The 19,982-nt window shown below is 35.2% G+C and overlaps 1 protein-coding gene across 7 annotated transcripts in view; it reads right to left on the bottom strand.

Annotated features, from left to right (window-relative positions):
* Positions 1-19,982, bottom strand: part of CACNA2D1 (calcium voltage-gated channel auxiliary subunit alpha2delta 1) — a 665,577-nt gene that overhangs the window by 304,883 nt on the left and 340,712 nt on the right. For all 7 annotated transcript variants that reach the window (XM_020984466.2, XM_020984468.2, XM_020984467.2 and 4 more), the window contains exon 4: positions 10,885-10,944. In XM_020984466.2, the coding sequence (XP_020840125.1) occupies positions 10,885-10,944 (60 nt within the window). The remainder of the gene's footprint in view (positions 1-10,884; positions 10,945-19,982) is intronic.

Here is a 19,982-nt window from a genome sequence, read left to right on the forward strand (position 1 = left end):
TAGGAAGGTTTTTTAAAATGGTAACACAAATTAATGTCATCAGAACAAAAGTTCTGGCACATCCCGGAAGGCTGGAAAAGCTTCTAGTGTGGGTTTAGTGATAGACAGATTGTGATGTCTGTTGTCCAAGGACCAGGCAGCTTGGAAAGGCTCATTGCCAGAGAGCTGGCCACCAGGTGAAGAATATTTTTATCTCCAGCAACTTTCAAGATACGGAGGGCATGCTACCTGTACTGGTGGAGGGAGTAAGTACGCAGGCAGATGAAATCACCTGTTCTAAAGTTACAGAAGCAGTTATAAATACATGAGCTAATAAAAAACATTCCTTAAATATAAGAGTAGCAGGGACAGAAATTTTTGAAAAAGAACCACACATCTGAAGTAGCCACATGGTACAGTTTGGTGAATTGTTATAACTAGAGAAGAAAATGGTTTATGCAACACATAAAGTAACTCTGGGCAAATAAAGCTTGTGTTAATGTAATTTTAATGCTTATGATGCATTTTCTAAAGAAAAAAAATTGCCAAGCTCTAATCCTTACAAAAAAATATTTTTAAATCTTTAAATCTTTAATTTCTACTATTTCTTTCTTGAAAAGAGATAAGTAAAAAAATAGCAAGACATTAGGAAAGGACATACTGAACTGACTTCAAAGACAAAGTACCCATGTGACCTTGGGTGAGTCACATCCCTACGACTCAATTTTTTTCATGTCTAAAATTGGTTGTTGGAGGGTTGACTCAATGACCTCTAAAAGTCCTTCCACTTCTAGATCTGTGATTGTTGATGCAAAAAGCTATTTCATTTTTGTGTTTTGTTCCCCTGCCTTGCCCAAAGAAGGTCCTTAATAAAAACCAAATTTCATTGCTTTCTGAGTTTCATTTTCATCAGCATTAAAATGGGGACAGAGCTGCTGTGAGGAAAAACATTTCAAATACATTAAAGTACTACAAAAAGTGAGGTTATCAAGTATACTCATTTTTAATCCTTATTTGTTTAATTTATCACAAAAGTAGCAGGTCTAGACGGTTATAAATTTCCTTTACATTAGACATTTAGTATTTTTTTAATTCGTGGGGATTATGTTTGTGAACATAAGCTGTCCTTTCATTACTTGTATCCACTTGCAATTAGACATTTTAAACTCTTAACATATCATTACAAAATTACCGGGATTTTAAAAAGCTTAATAATGCTGAGTTCTAGAGTTGGTATAGCAATTCAAATAATCATGTAAGACAATAACTTGTTATATCATACTCATCCTTTTGTTTTAATGTAAGACTATGAACTACATTATTCATGAGTCTTTGCTTTTTAGGAAATTTAGTCCTTGAAATATTTCTTTTTTGTTTTAGCTTAAAAGCAAATAACTGAAGGGATACTCTTACAAATTACAAACTTCTTATTGAATTCAAAACAGGTTCTAAGAGTCTGAGTCGTAAAATATTCTTTTTTTTTAAAATAAAATCAATCCTGGTCAAATTTTATTCTTAGAAAATTTGAAAAATTAGTACAAGGCCTCTAATAAAATGGATCTTTGTACTCCTAATCATTTGTAAAGGTTTTTATGCTCATTGGCCATATTATTGTTCTTTAATTTGCAAGTGGATTAAATATTTTTCAACAAAATGGGTATCATTTTATAGATAAGACTCAGGCATGTTTTTCTATAAGACATTTTATTTTGATATTTTCTGTCCTGGTTTTCTTTGAATCTCCATCATTACTTAAAATATGCAATTCAGTGTTGTTTTAACAAGTTAATTTCTGTCTATGCTTAGGTCACTCAAATTTACCTTATAATTTTTTTTATTACCCCAAGGAATTCTGATTTCATGGGTATAAGTACTACCTCCACATAAAGAAGATTATACCCTATGACTTGTTACAGTCTCAGGCAGTTCCTATATTTAAAAATTTCATCACCATGAAGCCACATTAATATGACCCATATTTTCCGTAGGATGTGGTAGAATGGAAGGCCTATGGCATTCCCTTGGTACAATTAAAACATATTATCACTATATTTGAAATAGTAATACACACTCATGCTTTTAATTCAAGGACTGCTGATTTCTCTTTTGATCATCTTTCTCTGTTGTACCAGTATGCGTTTACATCTTTCAACTCACCAATTTGTTAAGTTTCAGTTCTTCTAAACCTCATATTTTGTGATTTAATTTTGTCTTTAGTCAGCAGGTTTTCTTTCACCATGGCCAGCTTCCAATCTGCAACATTTTGCTCATTTAATCTGGTTGTTAATTTGGATGTTGGATGAAAATGTGCTGGTACCTAATTTGTCTATATACTGTGATTTTTTTCCAAAAGCTTCAAAATAGCAGCCCATCATATTTTTTGCATATTTATGTTTTCAGTTATTTATACATTCCAAGATAATTCTTTTTCTGGTGACTGGCTTAGTTCTCCTAGAACAGTTGGAACTTTCACATCTTGCTTATCTGGGTGCATCTAGACTGGTATTCTTGTCATTCTTTTTCTTTTTTTTTTTAACTTATTTTTCCATTGGAAAAATACTTATTCTGTACCTAATATTACCTTGCAACAATGAAGAACTCTCTGGTGAGCTACCCAATAGCAATGTTCCATGTGTTACAGACATAGCAGTGTAGCACACATGATGGAGGATAACTTCGGTCCATTTTTTTTAACTGTATATATATTATATATATATATATATATATACATATATATATACACTTTCTTCTCAGAAAGGGAAACAGAAGCGGGGAAAAGGGGTATTATGAAACCTGGCCTGTGACAGTCTCCAAAAAGATTGGTACACAGATAATTCTGCCAGTGCATGACACGATGCAAAACTTTCTGTTGTCATTTCACAAGATATTTCCTCTAATGAATAATAAGTATCTGACTTCATAAAGGTCGAGAGGACTTAACTTCCTTGCCCAGCATCACACAGTAGTTAGAAGTTGAGCCAGAATTAAAATCCAGATTTATTAACACTTATGCTGGGGTTCTTTGAACTGCACCACATCATACACAAGTCACACAGAGAATCTGAATGTGAAGATGAAAGATGCTTTCTAGGAACCTTTGTAGGTTCTGGTCTTAGCTCTCTCTTTATAGAATATATTACAACCTTTGTCTTCCAGTTTTCATATCTGCTAGTGGAGGCGACCTGCATAACTTAACAGAGGAAGAGATTTACTGAATATTTGAATATTGCTTTTTTGTTGGATACCACAATAGTTTACCATATGCTATTTGGAAATGTGGAACTGGGGATTAAAGAAACAGTCAAAAACATCACTATCCTTATTTTTATATTCCTCTATTTCAACATTTGCTTTAAATATTTTTCTTGTAATTTTTTTTCTAATTATATGACTGAAACAAATTCTATTTCCAAATTTTTCTGTATTTTCAGTAGGTATCAAATTACCAGCATCATGATAATTATAGTAAAAGGAGTCAAATAAAAAATTATTTAGTAAAAATTATAAAAATAAAATTTTACATGATAATCAGAAAAATCCATTAAATGTCTCTAAATTTTGCACACAGGTAAATACTTGTGTGCAAAAGACCTATAATGTTTTACATGTGTATAAAAGCCCTACAGAGAAGGAAGAAAAACATTACTTTGTGTTTGTAAATTTAAACCAAGTATAGTAATTAGTCTTCTTTCTCTAATTTCATAGAAGCCTTTTGAAAAGATGAGACCTCTGTTTCTCAATTGTGGCCTTAAAGTTTTTTTTAAAAATAGTCTTCCAATTATTTTAGATTTCATTTTTGTTTGTTTACTTGTAAATATCATGGGCAAAAATAAATGTTCATCAATGCAAGGATTAATTTTCATTGAAACCAAAATTTATTTGAAAGAATAAATTTTCCAGATAAAAATATATGGGGAAATAAAGTAAAATGAGCCACATACAATCTGTGGATATTACCATTTCAAAGAGTATTTGGACAGAACTTCTTTTTCATTACAATCATTGTTTTACACAGAATATTAGCATTCCCAATTCCAGTTCTACTTTGGACTGAGTCTACCTTTATCTTCTGTGACCAAATTAGGCACAACGTGATTAATGTGCCACATTCAGACATTCATAATGCGTCAAGATCAATATGACAGACCACAAGGCAATTCAACTTGGATAATAAAGTTGAAATAACTCAATAGATTATGCAATGGTTTGAGTCACATAAACAGCAACAAGGATTAATTTTACAACTTTCTAAGAAATCTTATGACAGCCTATGAGAAAAATATTTAGGGAATTCAAAAGTAATGATGCTTTGGAGAGCATGGTGATAAGCATGAGGGTAGGGAAAGGCCTAAATTTTCCTAATTAGTCATTTGCAGTTTTCAACTTCACTGGAGAATTGCTCATGTTTTAATTCACTTTGCCTGTGAAGATAAAGCTGACATGATTCTTTCAAATGTTTTATTTACGGACTGATTTCTCAAAGTCTGTGCTTCAGTTTTCATCGTAACAAGTGGATACTAATAACCCATGCATTAAGATCCTACTTATTGAAATACAAATTAGGCATCTCTTATGTTTATACATGTGTAAGTACAATTAATGTTATAGGCTGAGTTAGAAACAAAATTACTTTAGTTAACCAACCATTGCAATGCAATCAAATGAGATTTCAAATGCAATTGGAAAAGATCTGTTTGGGGAAATCACAGCAATTATTTCATGCAGAGCAATTATGTTTCCACTCTTTTTTTCCCTGCCACCTGCCCCCCAATAAAATAATTTGTCCCTAATAACTGACACAAAATGTCACCTTTAACACTTCCCAGTTATATGGAGACCTCAAAGGCAGATGGCAGATTTGATATATTTACAAATATTGGTTTGAACTTTTAATGCATGACTGCATAAATCTCCATCTACTTAGAATTATGCTCTTTGTTCCCTCAATCACATAGTCACTTGGGAGTTCAGATGGAGCTGTGGGAGAGTCAGAATTACATGATCACTTTCTTGATACCAGCAACTTAGGGTTTTTCCTTTTGTTCTTGACGGTTATGAGGTTTCTTAGAAAACACAGGAGGGGACAAGAATAAACATTTTACTTAAACAATGTTAATGAAACCTTCTCTCTTATACTTTGCCAAAAGCTCAGAATATTTTATCCTTCCTTAAAATGTTAATGCAATTTTGAGATAATTATTTCCACTATGGTGCATTTTCAGTATTAAAAGAATGGCATTAAGGAATCTAGTATTTATACCATATTAAAGAGCTAAACATGTTTTAATAATTTAAAAAAATGGAAGAACCACTAAATAGTGCCAGTATTATTTATAAAATGCCACAAATCCTGGAGTTCCTTTATAATATTAATACACTTGTAATTGTTTTTTGTGGTTAGAGTTAGGATTAATGAATTCAAAATTCTAATCACAGTTTTGAATATGAGTTTTCTGGCCTTCAGAGTTCTTAAATCTCTAGATTTGTTTATATATATACATACTTGAATCAATAATGTGCAAAAGTTATATATTATATATATCAATTCTGGCTTTCTTAAAAAAATATAAAGATGGCTTTTAAAGACTCACTCAAATTTGGAGTTTTCACTGCAATTCGGCAATTAGGATGATGAATATGTTAAATATTTATACTATGTTACACACATAGACACACATACAAATATGTGTATATGTATATATAGAGGGTGGTACCTATTGTTTTGTTTTATTTTTCTCTTCATAATCTTATAGAATAGCTATCAGTAGAGAAGTCTCCAAATACTTGTGGAAATATGTAGCTAGAAAGATACTTTTTAGTTGCTGAGAGTACTTGATAGGTCCTTTATCAGGACTACTGGACTGAAAACTTCATGGTGTGTGTGTGTGTGTGTGTGTGTGTGTGTTGTGTGTGTGTGTGTGTGTGTGTGTGTATTTGTCTATCATCCCACCACCCTTAGACTCTTTGGGCATTTCACAGGAAAGAGATATTAGAAGGTCCTTATGTATCCTATCATAGTAGGAAGTAGAAAACATGTTTCCCTATATACACAGCAGTAGATATGTACCTTCAACAATCCACTTTCATAGCTCCTACAGACGGGAACATGGCATAGTTGAAAAAGCACTAAACTTGAAATCAAAGAGACATGGGATCAAACCTCATCTCTAATACTTAACTACTTGTATGGCCGTGGGGAAATCATTAAGTTTAATTGAGTTTGTTTCCTCATCTAAAAAAAAATAAGCTGGTCACTTGACTAGTTCTTATCTCACAGAGTTGTTCTGAAGATCAAATGAGGTAATATATATCTGGCATTCAGCAATTCCTAAAGAACTGTATCACTGCCAACTGTTGTTACCAAAGAATAAAATGGAAGGAGCTACTTTAAGTTTAATTGTCCTTCCTTTGTAGCATTCTATTTAACACATTGGCTAATCCATGACCACTTTGGAACTACTACAGCTTCTTGAAGACAAGTGAAATGGAGTTTGGAAGCCATGGCAGAGAGCCACAAACTGCTGGTTGGTGGCTTATTAGGCAGCTCGGGTGCCATGCACAGTCCCTTCTCCACTTCTCTAATGCCACTTTCATTTACTTGGCCACCATACTTTCTGCTTTTCTCCTGGCCCCTCCTAGGCCCTGAGAAAAGTAATCTGTGGGAGAAAGGGAGGAATTTTAGTTTTCATTAAGGTTCACTTGCATGTCTCTGTTATTTAACCTCAGTCTCTTTGGCTATTAGGGTACATGGAGTTTGGGCTCAAAAGAAAAGTGAAATCTTCCCTTAAAAAATAAGTACCAACTTTCCTAGAGCAGGGTTAAGTATGGGAGTGTAGGAAGAGAGCACAGAGAAAAGGGGGTACCTACTGTTTTTTCTGTCATTTTTCTCTTCATAATCTTACAGAATACATATCAGCAGAGAAGCCCCTAACAAATACCTATGGAAACACCTAGCCAGTAAGATACTTTTTTAGTTGCTGAGAGCATTTGCTAGCCTCTTTATCAGGACTGCTGGACTGAAAACTTGAAGGCCTAATTAAAGAGGAATAGAGTTCATGTTCTTTATGAGACAACATGTAGGAGACTTTGCCTGGCAAGCTGTCAGTGCTTGAGATTAGAAGACTCCTTGCTTACGCACGACATTCTCTTGTGGCAGTTATACTTACATCCCCTAAAAAGTAAAGCATCCTGAGAGAGAGGTAGCAGGCATCATGGGTTAGGGGAGTCATAACAATGCAAACCCCTCCCATCAGACCCTGATGGAGCCAGCCCAGGAGCCTGAAGCAGGCAGTAGGACCAGGAACATGAACCTCTATCAGGAACTTGGAAGGTTTGCAACCTGAACTATATTAATGAATTAATTAATTCATTAATATTTATTAAATGCTTACTATGGGTCAGGCACCATGCTAAGCACTGGGGTTACACAAAGACAAAAGTGAAGTAGTCTCTGCAGTCAAGATTAAATTCTAACAGGGACACATGTGTATGTTGATTTATGTATATGTGTATGAATATCTACATGTACCTATATCTGTATTATATATGTGTATGTATAAAAAGGAAGCTTGATTTCAAGGACCTGGAGGGAGAAACAACTGGGGCAAAACCCTGCTGGAACAAAGTAGGCATGCTAAAGAAGTATTGCACAAATGAAATAAAAGGAGAAGAGATCAACGAGCTGCCTTCCAGGGGGGCAGTAAGACTTTTATGTCCAACTGTTCATATTAAGTCAATCAATAAACATTTATTAAGTGCCTGCTGCATACCAGGCACTGCGCTAAGCACTTTATTGTTACACACATTAAAGTGGCATTAGAAAGAAATAGAAAAGATTGTATAATTACAGGAAGACTAACCTTGAACAGGGGAGGGCAAGGCAGAGATGGCAATTATGTTTATGTAAGGGTGACATTTGATGTTTTATTAGTCCTTGTGAGGACTGGTGAATGCCCAGGCTAGTCTTGCTATACATGTTGGATGACTCCATTTTAAGATAGATTGCATAAAGAGAGACAAAAGTAGGGAGATACAAGTGTCAAATGCTTACATTAAAAATTGTTCAGTTTATTATTTCTACGTCTGACTAGCTGGAATATTAGACATGCAAATATAGGATCCCAGATTGAGAGTTGGAAGGGGCTGGGCCTTAGGGCTCACTGGGTCCAATTCCCTACTGTATAAAAGAGTAAACCAAGGCCTGAATATTTAGTTATCTTGCCCAGGGACATATTACTTGTAAATATCTGAAATGGAATCCAAGCCCATTTCTTCTTCACTCCAACTCTACTCTATGCACTATACTCTGCTGCTTCTCAGGAAATCATGATTACTGGAAAGAATTCATAGGTCGAGAAAAACATAATCAAGAGATTTTCATAAAAATGAATCCTTATTGACACTCTTTAGAAAACACTACAAGTATTTCCCCATCCCAGTTTTGATATATCACAGGTCAGCATAAGAAATTAAATGGGAATTTGGGGGGAGTTTTGCAGAAGCCACAGACAACATGCAAAGGTTAACAGACTCAGAAAAAAGTTTAGAAACTCAGAAATGCATAATATATATATATATATATATATATATATATATATTATACATAATATATGTTGTATTATGTGTATGTATATATATATATATATATATATATATATATATATACATACATATAAAATAGCAACCAACATTTTATAATAAGGTACTGTAAATACCCTATAAAGAAAAAAAATTTAGACTTCTTTTCTGGTATGAAGGGAGGGCCAAAAATTTTTATGTGGATTTTCCAGATCGTGGTATATCACGTCACTAACCCCCTCAATGTGAAAGGGATAACCATACTATTTGATGACCTAAAATGCCATTTGATTTTCTTTTTATGTTTGTTTTATGAAGGAATGAAGGTAAAACTAACTCAGAAATTCCTATTACATTGGTCAAGGAGTTCTCAAGTAGTTGTTAGGGTAGAAGAAATAGGCCTTATCATGAACAAACACAGGTAGACTGTAAAGCCTAGTGGCTTAAGCAAAGCTAGGAGGACCATCACATCAACATTTCCTCACCCTTTACTTTACTTGGTAGAGAATATGAAAATGTTGGGTTACTGGATATTTGGGACTAGAGGGTGCTGGTAAAGTAAGGTTGTCACGCAACAGAAGAAGAAAAGTACTGAAGAGACTACCTAAAGAAGGCTTGCTGCTACTGCTAAGAGATAAAGGGAAAGAGGATTTCAGAAAAAATGGGGTTAAATCCCAAATATGCTTTAGAAACTCTAAGGCTTAATAAGATCCCTTGTCACTGCTGGCAGGGAGTAAACTGAGCCCTTGGCAGGTGCAGTCAGTGATGACCCCCTCTGGGGCAACCCCCTAATCTCCTTACCCTATTTCTGTCTCAATTCAGTTGCTGAGGTGGTCCTGGCCACACTGCTGGTCAGTAGCTGTCAGTGCCCTGCTAACAACTCCTAACACAACTGCTGATATTCTACTGAAAAATAACTTCCTACATTTTAAATCCCACGTTTTTATTTTACAAAACAATCCTAGTTAATCACTCTGCACTCCAGCTGTCTAATTCATTTCTATTACTACACTAAATAAGGAGAAACAGACTGCTCTGAAAAATGGTTTTTTCCCCCTGAAACTCATCTGTGATTGAAACTGAGATTTTTGATGGAAAAAAAAATTAAAGTGTTTTCAAACTTCTTAATTGAAATTTCTTTCATTGCCTCTTATTAAGGGAAAATTTAGTCACTGTCTCTTTGTAAGATGAATATAATCAGTGCCTGGCATGTAAGAAGAATCCACTTGTGCTTCTTTTTTAATCAGTCATAAGTAGAAGGACTCTTACACTGCAAAACAAGTTTATCAAAGACACATGCAAGAGCTGAGGACAGACAATTGTTTTATCAAAGTGGGCCAGAAAAGGAAAAAAAGATTACTTGTGGCTAAAGTGGAATAAATTGAATTATAAGAAGCTTAATACAATTATTCTATGTATAACTGCATTTCCCCAATGTCAAGGTTATCATAATGTATGGTGTTTTCTTAACTCAAAATAGTTAAACACGAATTTGATTTTCGAAGGCCACACTCCAAATCAATCTGTAGATGGCTCTCCAGACCTTATGCCTTATGCTATCTACAATTCTAACTCAATAAGCAACTAGCTGTTTGGATAGTGGGACTTCATTTCAAATAATGCATATATTTTCCTGCAGCACAGATTGAAATTGAGACAACTTTGCATCCACTGAGATAATCACATGGTTTTTTGTTGTTTTTACTATTGATAGGGTTAATTATGCTTATAGCTTTCCTGATATTGAACCAGCCCTTCATTCTTAGTATAAATCCCACTTGGTCAGAGTTTATGATCTTTGTGATATATTTAGCTGTAATCTCCTTGCTAATATGTTGTTTAGAATTTTGGCATAAATATTTTTTAGGAAAACTGAGGTATAGTTTTCTTTCTCTGTTTTTCTTTTCCTGGTTTAGGTCTCAAAACCATTTTAGTGTCAGAAGGAATTTGGTAGGACTCCTTTATCTATTTTCCCAAAAAGTTTATATAATATTGGCATTAATTGTTCTTTAAATGTTTAATAGAATTCACTTGTAAAATCCATTTGGTCCTGGGGATTTTTTCTTAGGGAGGTCATCTATGATTCATCTAATTTATTTTTCTAAGACAAGATTATTTAAGTATTCTCTGCACTTGAGACAATTTTGAATTCCCCATTTGCCTTATCTTTTCCACCTTTGAGGAAAACAGCCAAAACAAAAACAAAAAAACAACTTAGGTAACTGTTGTGTTTTTATAACATGACCAAGATGAGATCATTAAACAAAGACTACAATAGAATTGTCCAAGAGAAAAAGGTCAAAGAAATGAGGGGAAAATGATTCTTACCCCAAAATCATCCCGCCACTGATGGGCTGCTTGAAATTTCTCTGCTTTGGTAGCCAGGCGCTGGAAAACAAACAAACAAAAAGGATAAATGTTCAAAATACTCATGTGAAAATAATTGCCTGGGAAATATTACTTTTGATTTTGTGAGCAACCATCAGATTATGGAGAACCCAAATGATTCCCTACTGCTGGTTAATAGATGCTTGGGCTTAAAGTATTCTGAACTGCTTTAAGACATTCTATCTGAAAGGATCATTATTCCTGTAACTAAGCACTCCTGAATGCAGTTTAGTTTAGTTTACAACCTTTGAGATCATCAGCAGCAGTATTCACCATGATTTATGTTTATCATCTGGCCAAGCTCGTTTTCATCAAAGACTCCATCAAACCATTTTAGAAAGTATTCCTTCTCATTTGTTGATGTTATTTATTTCTGTACAAGTCAGATACAACAAATTCTGCCAGGCAAAACAATTATCCATTTAGCAATCAATTTATTTAACCATGCTTGGGGCAGCAAGATCCTCTTTGTTATCGGAAGGGCGGCATATTATAGAGAAGGGAGTGCTGGAAGGAAAACGCTGGTAGGAAAACCTAGGTACAAATCCCATCTGGTTTTTACCAGTTATACGGCCACTGGTAAGCCCCTTCACTTATCTGAGCCTCAGTTTTCTCCTGTGAAATGGAGAGACGAGTGCCTATTTAACATTATTGTTTGGCAGTTCCACTGACAAGATGTTACCTAAGGTCCTTTGTAAACTTTAAAGCCCTAAAGCTTAATATAACTAACTGCCACTTGTTATTAATCTATTTTTAAACTCTCTACATTATTAACATGTAATACTACATAGAAGCTCACTAACTATTCTTAATAAAATTTGCAAGTATTTTAAAAAATATGTTTATAATGCTTTTGGTTATTCAGTTCCTATATGAAGTACTTGGTATTATATAAAGTGTATATATAAAGTACTAGGTATTGATACTAGGCTTGAAGGGTCTGTTAAGATCTCTGGAAGACACCTTAGAGATCTTAACAATCCCTTCAAATTTAGTATCAATATTTAGTGAGTTCTTTATATGAGAACTGAATAAGCAAAAGTATCACAAACATTATATATATAACATATATATATATACACACACATGCACTCTCTCTCTCTCTCTCTCTCTCTCTATCTATATATATATATATATATATGCAAACATATATACATAAATATGTATACACACACACATTTTTCTAAGGTGTCTTCTAGCGTATCTGGATGTTGCAGTGGATATTTATTGTGTCAGGCCTGGAGATATGAAGATTTGAGTTTAAACATGGCTTTAGACACGTGCTACCTCAGGCAAGTCACTTAACCCTATTTGCCTCAGTTTCCTCATCTGTAAAATGAGCTGGAGAAGGAAATGGCAAAGCACTGTAGTATCTTCATCAAGAAAACCCAAAATGGGGTAATAAGGAATTGGACACAATTGAGAGGACTGAACAATAATATCAATAACAAGTGTCTTCCTGATCTAATAATTCATGAATTTCTGTTTCTAAGGCATTGATTATTGCATGATTGTTTTTTGAGATCTCAGATCATGTTGGCTATAAGCTTTTCTGAAATACCTGCAGATCCCATTAATTACACTCTAAAATAAGACAGCAGCAATTTAATTGACCAAGACTTTAATATATTTCATGAAGCAACTTGTAGTACTTAGAGGTCTATTTCAACCTTAAGCTTATAATTACCTCATACAATCTCTAGCTCCCAAAGCACCAATCCTCTCCTACTTTTTTATTTTTGAGATTCACTATTTATCTTAAGGAAAGCATTTTGTGAAATAAGTATTTTGGCTACCTTAGATGATATCAGAGGTTCCTTTCAGAAATAAGTTATGATTCTTCTCAAATCTTTACATTCTTTTAATGCATTCTTCCATTATCCACCCCATACCTTGCCATACCATGTATTAGATTAGATGACCTCTGTGGGCCCTTCCAGGCCTAAAGTCTTATAACTCAGCTCAAGAATTCAACAAACATTTGTTAAATGCCTATGATATGCTATGTTTTAGGTGCTTGGTGATACCAAAACAAACAAACGAAAAAAAATCTCAGCTCTGAAAGAGATTCCCTTTTCCTAGATTTTACATTCTGCTATGTTCTATAGCACATTAAAAAAAGATTTATTAAAACTTTTATTTTTATATTATAATAATTGCAGAGTACATCAGCCTCCCCATCCCCACTGCACATACGTCAAATTAATATAAGAAGGGTGTGTCATACACAACACCCAACCTCACTTATCAAGTGAGGACTTTTTATTGAATTACTAAAACTAATCAATCAAATAAGTAAATGATATGTGAATGATTCCTAAGCACCTCTATGGAATTAATCAATAAAAGGCATAAACTAGATGGGAATAACCTAGTTAGTTAGTCAAGTTGGGAAGGAATGAAGTGCTTCAAATAAATGCAATGGTTGGAAGAACTAAATATAACCCTGGAACTACATCTCAGAGAAGGAAGTTCTAGGAGCATTCCAGCAACTGCTCAAGATTTGGGAAGCTTTTTTTTTTTTGTGAGGCAATTGGGGTTAAGTGACTTGCCCAGGGTCACACAGCTAGTAAGTGTCAAGTGTCTGGTCTGAGGTCACATTTGAACTCAGGTCCTCCTGACTGTAGCTCTATCCATTAGGTCACCTAGCTACCCCTGGGAAGCATTTTTAGGATCCAGAGCCAGGGTGGGGGAGGACCTGCAGCCTCAAGGGCACATGTGGCCTTCTAGGTTCTCAAGTGGGGCCCTTTGACTCAATCTAAACTTCACAGAACAAAGCCTTTTAATAAAAGGATTTGTTCTGTAAAACTTGGACTCAGTCAAAACGCTGAACCCAAGGATCTGGAAGGCTACATGTGGCCTCGAGGCTGCAGGTTCCCCACCCATGAACTAGACCATTTCACTGAGGGTGGAGGAGAGGGAAGCATTGGGAGAGTCTTAAGGGAGACCCCCACTCTCCCTTCCCCCTCATTCCCCCCCCCCGCCCTTAATAGATCAGACCAGTAACATATAAAGAATCAGGCCAGGAGGAGATGACAAATTAGACATGCTAAAGAAAGACCAACTTTTAGTCACACCACTAACGTACTCCATTCAATACTCTCCCAATATCAGTTATCCAACCTGAGTTAACCTACTTTTTGCTATTTTTAATGGGATAATAATATCTCCTTCCATTCATTTAAAAAAAGTCCATTACACCCTACACCCACCCCACAGTCTTTGGTCCAGTAACTGAGGCCTCCTTGTTCTATTCAATCTCCCAACTCCAATTGTCCCCAAATTTGGAATGCTCTTCTTCCTCATTTCTGTCTCCTGGCCTCCTTCAAGTCCCAGGTAAAACATAGCATTGTTTACAAGAGTTCTTTCCTGATGGCCCTTAATTCTAGTGCCTTCCATCTGATTACCACCTTACAATTTATCTTGAACAGAGCTTATTTGTACATAATTGTTTGCAGGTTGTCTTTCTCATTAGATCGTGAGCTCCTTGAGAATAAGGACTATCTTCTGCCTTTCTTTCTATTGCCAGAGCTTACCACAGGCCTTGTAACCTAGTAGGTAACCTGGTGACTGTTTATCGACTGACTAGACTCGAATGAAAACTTTAAGTTGTAGGTTCTTTCTGATCTCACTGGCCATTTGTTTGGTGAAACTCAAGGGTACAGGTGATGTGACCTGGAAGGTAGTGGGTGCAGTGGGTAAAGTTTTACCACTAAGCCTTGAGGTCAGAGAGCTCATTAGGCATATCAAAAGAATATGGCCTACATGTGTTCCTGTAAATATCTGACACATACAATGCGACCTCTTGATTCATGTGGAAATATAGGTAACAGGAGAGAGGTACCCACAGGTTTTATAGGTAGGGTCAGGGTCTATTCAGGGGCACGATTGCTATCCCACCTCTGATGTTAAAAAGAAGGCAGCAGTCACTGAAATTGCATGGTACGTGGAAGTTTTCACAAAAGGTCCCACAGAAGATGGTAGGAGAGGGAGGCAGTACCAAGCAAGAGGAGGGGAAAGAACAGAAGATATGTGTCAAGCAGAAACAACCTGATGAGAAAGGCTACAACACACATATGTGTGTATATGTGAATATATATGCATATATGTATGTATATATACATACATACATAGACTGTGTTACTACCATATATCCTTTAATCTACATTTAAAGTTCCATTAGCAAAAAGAAGCTTTAATATCAATGCAGAATGATAAATCCTCCAAAAAACCCCGTTCACCTCATCAACAATATGCTCTACCTGTCACGTGTACAATCATACAACTGCTTTCGGAATCTCCTTTTTTCATCCAATTGTTTGCTCAAAAGCTTCTGGAAGGCAGAGGTTAACATTAAACTTTATAGAATGGGACATATGAAACTACTATTCAACTTACATAATTTACTGTTTATCCACGGTGGTAGGAATGGGTAGGAATGATGATAATAATCTTATTTTAAAGGGGAAGATATTTAATTTGTTTCTTTATTTCTAATAGATTAGACACTCATGTAAATGAAATGTTTTAGGGATGACAGAGATATATCCTATAAAAGTCTGAATGAATCCCTTCTCAGAGCTAATATGCTATGAATTCTCATTTAATTTTCAATGTCTAGAACTGAATGATCATGAGAGATCACACACCACTGAGGGCATCTTTGTATTTCAATAACTTTAGTGAAAAGATTAAGGTCCGCAAAATTTTTACATGAAAATAATATAACACAAAATTGTGCTTCAGATATCAATGTCTCCTTCTAGGTGCTTTTGCCAACACACCATGGTGAACGCTGTCCTGTGTTAGCAAATGCCAACTGCTCCTGGCTAACAGAAAATTACTGTGTCTTGTGGACATTTCAAGTCCCTAATTAACTTCTAAACTGGACAAGTGCCATCTTATTTTAAAGGCCAAACAACCTGCAATTAAATCCTGCAGGCAATTTGTGCAAGGACAGATCAAGCCTAGCCCTAATAAAACGTGAGCATGAAAGCATCCATGCTTCAATATTTTCCTGTACAGGAAGACCCTGCTATGGTACATTATGCTGCATTTCAAGGAAGTCATAAAATTTTATTTTTCTCATTTGATGAGTTATTGCGACATATTATGGCACTAGAAAACAAAATGAGACTAAACATGAGCATGATATGCTTTTACTCAACTCCACATAAACACTAGAGTCTCCATTGCTTAATTTTGCACACTCAAGAGGATAGTTTATGGTAAATGTCATGAGACAGCTTAAAGATAAATATACTAATATGTGAAAAAATTTGTATATGTATATTTATATACATACATATAGTATATACATATCTATGTGCACATATGCACCCCCCCCATAAATCTATGTAATGGGAAGTAGCTTGGAGGAACAAACAGAAAGGCTGCTTCAGTATCACACAGACCTAACTCTGATAGTAGATGTGAGGCCAGACACATTCTAAGACTCTAAGTTACAAAAGAATTGCTAACATGCATTTGGAAAGGAAATTTACTTACTAGAGTGTTCCTTATATCAATGAAATCACAGGTACATAATATATATTACATGCTATGTGACAGGGACATGTGTATCTATCTTTATTTATACCTCCAGGAGCAAATATAAAACCCTGTTTTCAATTCAAAACCCTTCACAATGTGCTGCCCCCCCCCACCTTTCTAGCCTTCTTATGAATTTCCCGCTTTCGCAAGCTCTGCAATCCAGTAATAGTAGCTTTCTGGCTGTTTTTGGCATGTTATTCTACTTCTAACCTCTGTCCATTTTCCCTGGCTGTCCCCCATACCTGGAATGTCCTCTCTCCTCAACTGCCCCCTTGGCTTTCTTCAAGTCTCAGTTAAAATCTAACCTTCTTCCAGAAGTCTTTCCCAGTCTCCCTTAATGGAAGTGTTTTTTCTCTGAGGTTACCACAGATGTAGCCTTGTTTGTACATAGTTTTCTTTTGTTTTGTTTGCATATTGCCTCTCCTATTCAATTATGAAGTCTTAGAGGGCCAAGTACTATGTTTCGCCTTTCTTTGTATCACCAGTTCTCAGCATGGTGCCTGGGAAAGAGTAGGCACATAATAAATACTTATTGACTATTGTATATCTACGTATATACACACAATGACTGTTTGCAATAATATATTTTCTATAGTATTTGTGTGTGCATATATAGCCATAATACACCATATCTACATATAGATAGACATATTATGTGTGAATGACCTTTACAAAATGATAGATTTGCCAATTGTAAATAAAAAAATACATCTACTTACATAAGAATTTATAAGCACTAGTTTATAGATCACCATTTATAAAGGAAAATTGAAAATACCCAATGGGACAGAATAAGTGAATATCCAACTCTACTTTCTTATTTCTCGGCTCCATATCGACACGGATAAGTACAGTGACTGTGTCTGAGATTTCAGTCCCTGAATTATATAATCTCAATTCCCCAGAGCATGAGAAGTTAGACAACTAATCTGGGATCCCACAGTCAATATGCATTAGAGGGAAGACTTGAATCCAGGTCTTCATGGGCTTCAAGACCAGCTCTGTATTCATTATGTCACATTGTTCCCATGAGGTCTTAAAGTTTAGTGCCTAAAGATCATTCAACTTCATATAATTCAACAAGGGCTTATTAAGTATCTTTTGTACACAAGACATTATGCAAGGTGCTGGGACATCAAATAAGACAAACTCCATGTATTCATGCAGCTATTTTTAAAATACATACATACATATATATATACACATATATATACATATACATATATACATATACATATGCATACACATATACATACACATATACATATATATACATGTGTGTGTGTGTGTGTGTGTGTATATATATATATGTGTGTGTATGTATGTATATATATATATATACATATATATATAAAAAGGACCTCCATCATCAGAACTCTGGTACTCCACTTGATTTATACTCACTGCTTTCAACTGCATTCTTTTAAAGACATTACTGAATGTGTTGGTTATTGGGGGAAAATTCCGGCTGTATAATATATTCTTCCAAAAGTGCTTTTTTAAAATGATGATACTTTGGCAGAAACTAGGCATAGACCCAAATCTCACACCATATGCCAAAACAAAGTCAAAATGGGTTCATGACTTAGATATAAAGGCTGATACCATAAGTAAACTGGGAGAACAAGGAATAGTTTACTATCAGATCTATGGAGAACAGAAGAATTCATGACCAAACAGGAGATAGAGAACATTATGAAAAGCAAAATGGACAATTTTGATTACATTAAATTGAAAAGGTTTTGCACAAACAAAGCCAATGCAACTAAGATTAGAAGGAAGGTAGAAAATTGGGAAAGAATTTTTACAACCAGTCTCTCTGATAAAGGCCTCATTTCTAAAATATATAGAGAATTAAGACAAATTTATAAGAACACAAGCCATTCCCCAATTGATAAATGGTCAAAGATATGAACAGACAGTTCTCAGATGAAGAAATTAAAGCCATCTATAGTCATATGAAAAAATGCTCTAAATCACTATTGATTAGAGAAATGCAAATCAAAACAACTCTGAGGTACCACATCACACCTATCAGATTGGCCAACATGACAAAACAGGAAAATGATAAATGTTGGAGAAGATGTGGGAAAATTGGAACACTAATACATTGTTGGTGGAGTTGTGAAATGATCCAACCATTTTGGAGAACAATTTGGAACTATGCCCAAAGGGCTACAAAAATGTGCATACCCTTTGATCCAGCAATAGCACTTCTAGGGCTATATCCCAAAGAGATCAAACAAATGGGAAAAGGACCCACATGTACAAAAATATTCATAGCAGCTCTTTTTGTGGTGGCAAAGAATTGGAAATTGAGAGGATGCCCATCCATTGGGGAATGGCTGAGCAAGTTGTGGTATATGAATGTAATGGAATACTATTGTGCTATAAGAAATGATGAACAGGCTGACTTCAGAAAAACCTGGAAAGACTTATATGGTCTGATGTTGAGTGAAGCGAGCAGAACCAAGAGGACTTTGTACACAATAACAGCCACATTATACAATGACTAAGATTGTTAAACTGAACCCTTCTCAGCATTATGAGGATCTAAGACATCTCCAGAGGCCTCAGGATGGAAAATGCTGTCCACATCCAAAGAAAGAATTATGGAAGTCGAATCGTTATCACTTATTTTTGCCTTCTGTTGAGTTTTGCTTCATCTTTCTGATGGTTCCTCCTATTGGTTTTAATTTTTACTTACGACTTCACTAATGTGAAAATATGTTTAATGGGTATGTAAATGTAAAGCCTATATCAGATTGTGTGCCGTCTTGGGGAGGGTGGGGGGAGGAAGGGGGAGAAAAATTTTCAACTCAAAAGCATATGGAAGCGATTGTTGGTAAATCAAAATAAATTAATAAAAGAAATAAAAGAAAAATAAAATAAAATAAAATGATGATATATAAGATCTACCTTTAGTGGGAAGATGACCATCATCAGTAAATGCTGGGTCACACAAACAAGATCCTTGTCCTGATTAGTTCCTATTTAAACGTGTCTTCTGAACAGCAAGGCATTACCCAGGGGAAGAAGTGAATACATTTCTTAGAACTGCCCACAAAGCCGATTGGAAGGGGTAGGCCAATTGTAGAGTTATGGAAAAGCATTAGAAATTTATTTCAGAACATTTCTAAACTTCCAATGACTTTTTGGGGCACAGGAAGAGGTTACCAAAATAAATGAGTCCTACTATCTGTCAGTCTTGGAACTTTCTTTCCAAAGGTCTTGTCTCCCAATTCTGAGTGTATATTGCTAATCGGTGAAAAAGCTTTTGATCTACAGCAGTCTGCAGGAAAAAGGCCTAGCAAGGCATTATCAGATCAATGAAAGATCAGCTCCCAGGAAGGTCCATTCATTTTCAACCTTCACTTTTTTTGTCATATCTTTATCTCTCTCTCTAGCATTGAATTCTGTCAGAAGATATGACAGCCTCATAAAAGAAGCAAGGCTCTCTGCAGTGAAAGAAAAGCATTCTATTA

This window comes from Phascolarctos cinereus, unplaced genomic scaffold (genome assembly GCF_003287225.1).
Source record: "Phascolarctos cinereus isolate Bilbo 61053 unplaced genomic scaffold, phaCin_HiC Scaffold_1;HRSCAF=81, whole genome shotgun sequence".
NCBI lineage: Eukaryota > Metazoa > Chordata > Mammalia > Diprotodontia > Phascolarctidae > Phascolarctos > Phascolarctos cinereus.